Below are 5000 nucleotides of genomic sequence, written 5' to 3' on the forward strand. Positions count from 1 at the left end.
CCATCTCCCCTCCCTCCATCCATCCCTCCCTCTCTTCTTCCATCCCTTCCTCCCTCCTACCCTCTCCCTCCCCCCTCTACTTATGTATGCATATGTGATTCTATCCCCCTTTTTTTTCTCTCTCTCTCGCTCTCATTGCCACAAGGCACTTTCATCACTGTCACATTCTCAGCCTCACCATCCGGGACCAGAGGAAACTGAGACACGGAGATTCTATTGCAGTGTTGCAGGATGTGTGTTTTGGGGACCAAGGAATGTTGCAAGGGGCATCGGAAGACTCGAGTGCCCGGAGATTAACACGAGGAATGCACGATGACCGAGGGCATGTCGAGGACGCGGAAAGAGAGAAGGAGAGGAAAAGGGAGAGGGAGAGGGAGAGCCAGAGACCGGAGACAGACATATAGACAGAGAGAGAGAGAGAGAGAGAGAGAGAGAGAGAGAGAGAGAGAGAGAGAGAGAGAGAGAGAGAGATCCTCAGACACACCCTCTTAGGGATTAAGACGCTGAGGGGGTCAAAGATTACAGTGCCAGTACCAATGAGGTCGAGTGTGTGGGGGGGAGGGGGGTTTTCTGGAGGGTAGGAGGTCACGTTCTTTGGGAAAAAGGGGGGGGGGCGTTGTGGTGAGAGAGAGAGGGAGGATTGGTTCATGATTTATGAGGATCATGTGTGTTTTAGTGGCAGAAAGAGAGAGAGAAGAGGGAGGGAAGGGCGGGAGAGTAAATGAGAGAAGGAGAAAGTGAAAAGAAAGGGATAGAAGGAAAGGAAGAAGGAGAAATAGAGAGAGAGAGAGAGAGAGAGAGAGAGAGAGAGAGAGAGAGAGAGAGAGAGAGAGAGAGAGAGAGAGAAATAGACAGTGCGTCTGTACCATATGCCTATACACACGTACCTAGATTTTAAAAAAACTCACATACACTATTTACCATCATCTGAATCTCTCTTACGTCACGATGCCACACCCCGCCCTCAGTACCCTTTCGTTTACCTCCATTCTAATGTTGTTCTTTCTTTCCCCCCCCTACAGCGCCTGCAGTAGACATGTCGATGACCTACTCGAAGCCAAATGAAGAGAGTGTGATCGTCACCTGCCGTGCCGGAGGAATCTTCCCTGCGCCAGACATCACCATCTCCAGGAGCTCTTCAACCTCCAGGTCAGTTCTGAGGAGGTGTGGGTGTTTGATTAGAGGGGGAGGAGGAGGAGGGGAGGGAGGAGGAGGAGGAGAGGGAGGAGGAGGAGGAGAGGGAGGAGGAGGAGGAGGAGGGAGGGGATGGGAGGAGGGGAGGGAGGGGAGGGGGAGGAGGAGCAGCAGCTCACACACACACACACATATATATATACATACAAAAACAACAACAACACTTTATAAACTATGTATATCTTCCAACGACACCGTTACAGAACATATGTAAAAAAAAAAAAAAAAAAAAAAAAAAAAAAAAAAAAAAAAATATATATATATATATATATATATATATATATATATATATATATATATATATATATACATATATACATATATACACAGATGCAACATTAAATATGAACATACATCCAGACATGTAATATTTACGCACATCCTATACAAACGGTCTGCATATGCAATACATTGAATATAGTCATATCCAAGTAAAAGCGTTTAACAGTATTGCTTGGATTAACCTCTCGAAATAATGTAGGAAAGAGGATAGACTTCAGAACCTTTTACACGAGGTCAAACAAGTTCATAGGAGAGTGTATTTCAGGTCAGAGAGATTAAGAGTAATATGTGTGTTTTTTTTTTTTTAGTTGATGTGGCCTGAAAGCTCTCTCGTGGCGCTTTTGTTTAATCCTAGACTTTATAGACATGTTATGCTGTGGAAAAGCGTAGGGGGGGGATGATGCCTCAATTTTTGGATTTTACTGTTGTCTCTGTTTTAGTGTGTGTTGTGTGTTTGTTTGTTTGTGTGTATGTGTTTGTTTGTGTGTTTGTTTGTTTGTTTGTGTGTGTGTTTGTGTGTTTGTATGTGTGTGATTGTTTGTGTGTGTTTGTTTGTTTGTGTGTGTGTGTGTGTGTGTATGTCTGTGTGTGTGTGTGTGTGTGTGTGTGTGTGTGTGTGTGTGTGGTGTGTGGGTCGTTTTCGACATTCTATATTCAACAGTAAGGGGGATGTTGATGATAATGATGATATCATAATTTCTATTATTACTACTATCAATACTAGAAGTAGCAGTGAAACGAATAATAATGAATAAACCAGTAAATTAAACTACATACGCCATATATCCATGTCCATCTAATCACACCAATTTCCCTCCTCTCCCCCCCTCCCCTATCCCCCTCTCCCACCCACCCTCCCACCACCAGAAACCTGATCGAGGACGCGAAGGTGGACACCAAATTCCTCGCGGAACAGAGATCCTACAACGTCAGCATCGAACTCGAGGTCCTTGATTACGAGCTCGAGTCGGAAACGATGTTCGAGTGCGTTCTGAGTATCCCGGAGACAAATTACGAAGTTCGTGAAGAAATCCTCTATTTCCCTGGTAAGTGAAGATTCTGTTGTTTTTGTTGTTGGTGGTGTTTTATCACTTCGTCTGGGCGTTTTTTTTAGTGGATTTTTATTTTTTGTCTATGTCTATATTCTTTTTTTTTCTACAGGTTTATTTATTCGGAAGGGGGGGGGGGGATTGAGATTTTTTGTAGTTGATTTGATGACACTTTTTTTTTTAGGGGGGGGGGTCAAATCTTCGCTATTCTTCTGTCTATTGATAGGTTGTGTATTTTCTTGTTGTGTGATAACTACTATTTCTTATCAGAAGGACACAGGAAACAACCGATTTTCTTATTTTTTCGTGAATAGAAAAAAAAAATATATATATATATGCATATATATGTACATATATATGCATATATAAAATATATATATATATATATATATATATATATATATATATATATATCCAGGACACTAAAGATAAGCATTTCCTAAATTCAAGAAAGAAAGAAAGAAAAAGGGATTATTGTCGTTTGAGGTTACAGGCAATTACAAACTCTAAAATCACCAACAAGAGGCGATGATTTCCTACCACTGCCTCTTTGTTATTCTGTACATAGATGTTCGTTAAGAAAGGAGAGAGAGGGAGTGGGAGAGAGAAAGGGAGTGGGAGTGGGAGTGGGAGTGGGAGTAGGAGTGGGAGTAGGAGTGGGAGAAGGAGAGAGAGAGAGAGAGAGAGAGAGAGAGAGAGAGAGAGAGAGAGAGAGAGAGAGAGAGAGAGAGAGAGAGAGAGAGAGAGAGAGAGAGAGAGAGATCTCGTTCAAAACTCAAGTTGTTTTGGAGCATTGATATTAGAGGTGTTCTTAACACCCCCCCCCCCCCGCTCTCCCTCCACCTCCCCCTCCAACCATTGAAAAAAAGATCGTCATTTTTTGAGCTTCATCTTTGTTTTTTGGACTTCGGGCCTTCTATTAATACATAGAAAATAATTGTCAAAGGGAAAGGGGATAATGGTAGGGGGTAGGAAGAGGGGGGTGGGGGTGGGGGGTAACAGGACAATAAATGCATTTTCGTTGTTTGATCATGTTGTTGGATAGGGAGCTTTTTAATCTTCTCTCCCCTCCCCCCTTCCTTCCTTCCCTTCTTCCCCTTTCCCTCCCTCCACCCCCCCTTCCTTCCCTCCCTCCTTCCACCCCCCTCCCTCCCTTCCTTTCTTTCCACCCTCCCTCCACCCCCCCCCTTCTTCTCTCTTCTGGGCTTCTCTTTTTTCATCGCCAAAATTAGGTTTGTTTTCTGGAGAATAAGGTGTTGTCGAGGTCGTCCTTGACTCTCTTATTTTTTCTTATCAGGTCAAAGATAAAAAGGGAAAGGCGTCTGATAGTTGTTTGCGTTTTGAACTTGTCATTTTATTTTTATCCTTAGTTCTTGTTATTGTTGTTTGTGCGTCGTATATCTTCTTTGTTTTGGTAGTTTGTTTTGGTGAAAATTGCATTGATGGCGGATTTAGTTTTTTTGTTTTTCCTTTTTCTTTTTTTATCAATTGATGAAATTTAGCCTTGAATACAGACTGACTCCACGATATTTGGTCCTTATTCAACAGTTCTTAGAATAAGATAATAAGGATATTAGATAAACAAAAAACAAGAAGACGAAATAACGAGAAAAAACTTAGTTGTAAGCGTTGCAAGTAAAAAAAAATAATAACGAAATACAAACAATTGTTTATCGTAATTATTATTTTCAAAGATAGGTATTAGTATACTAGGAGATAAATTCATTAACAGATTCATTAAAATTGACACGCCAGATATATCCTGAATAAACTAACAAGATGAATAATTCACAAGAAGCCTTACAAAAGACAAGCTAAGGGACTAATAACATGCTCCTCTCTCTCTCTCTCTCTCTCTCTCTCTCTCTCTCTCTCTCTCTCTCTCTATATATATATATATATATATATATATATATATATATATATATATATATATATATAATCCTATATATATCCCCACCCCCCTTTCTCTCTCTTTCTTTCTTTCTTTCTGTATCTCTATCTGTCTCTCTGTATCCCTTTCTTCCTCTCGAAATTTGCGTTGGAACTCGCTTTGTCCCAATGTTTAGATGATTTTTTTTTGTTATTGTTATCATTAGCATCATCATTATTGTAATTTTGTTATTATTTTTTATTTTTTACTATCATTATTATTATCTTTATTTTCGTTATTATTATTATCATTGTTATTATTATCATTATGATTACTATTATCATTATCATCCTTATTATCATGATCATTACAATGATAACAATTATTATTCTGATATATCCTCCCTTCCACACCCCTCCCCCACCCCCACCCACCCCCATAGAAAAAGACGAAGGATGCTTCCTGAATTAAGGATGAAACTTCTCGTACGTGGATAGGCTTGACGGCGACAGGGGAGGGGAGGGGAGGGTAGGGGAGGGGGGTCGAAGGTTGTCTTTGATAAATGTTAGACTGTGTGTGTGTGGGGGGGGGGGGGTGCGTTC

General features: G+C 40.9%; 1 protein-coding gene across 1 annotated transcript in view; it reads left to right on the forward strand.

The window, feature by feature from the left end:
• LOC122249566 (uncharacterized) overlaps positions 1–5000 on the forward strand; it is an 87255-nt gene that overhangs the window by 58271 nt on the left and 23984 nt on the right. Inside the window, exons 3-4 of the mRNA XM_086538220.1 lie at positions 1023–1149; positions 2344–2522. Coding sequence (XP_086394346.1) covers positions 1023–1149; positions 2344–2522 — 306 coding nt within the window. The remainder of the gene's footprint in view (positions 1–1022; positions 1150–2343; positions 2523–5000) is intronic.

The sequence above is a fragment of the Penaeus japonicus genome, unplaced genomic scaffold, assembly GCF_977035675.1.
Source record: "Penaeus japonicus unplaced genomic scaffold, GWHDUDI00000001_assembly GWHDUDI00000007, whole genome shotgun sequence".
In the NCBI taxonomy this organism is placed as follows: Eukaryota; Metazoa; Arthropoda; class Malacostraca; order Decapoda; family Penaeidae; genus Penaeus; species Penaeus japonicus.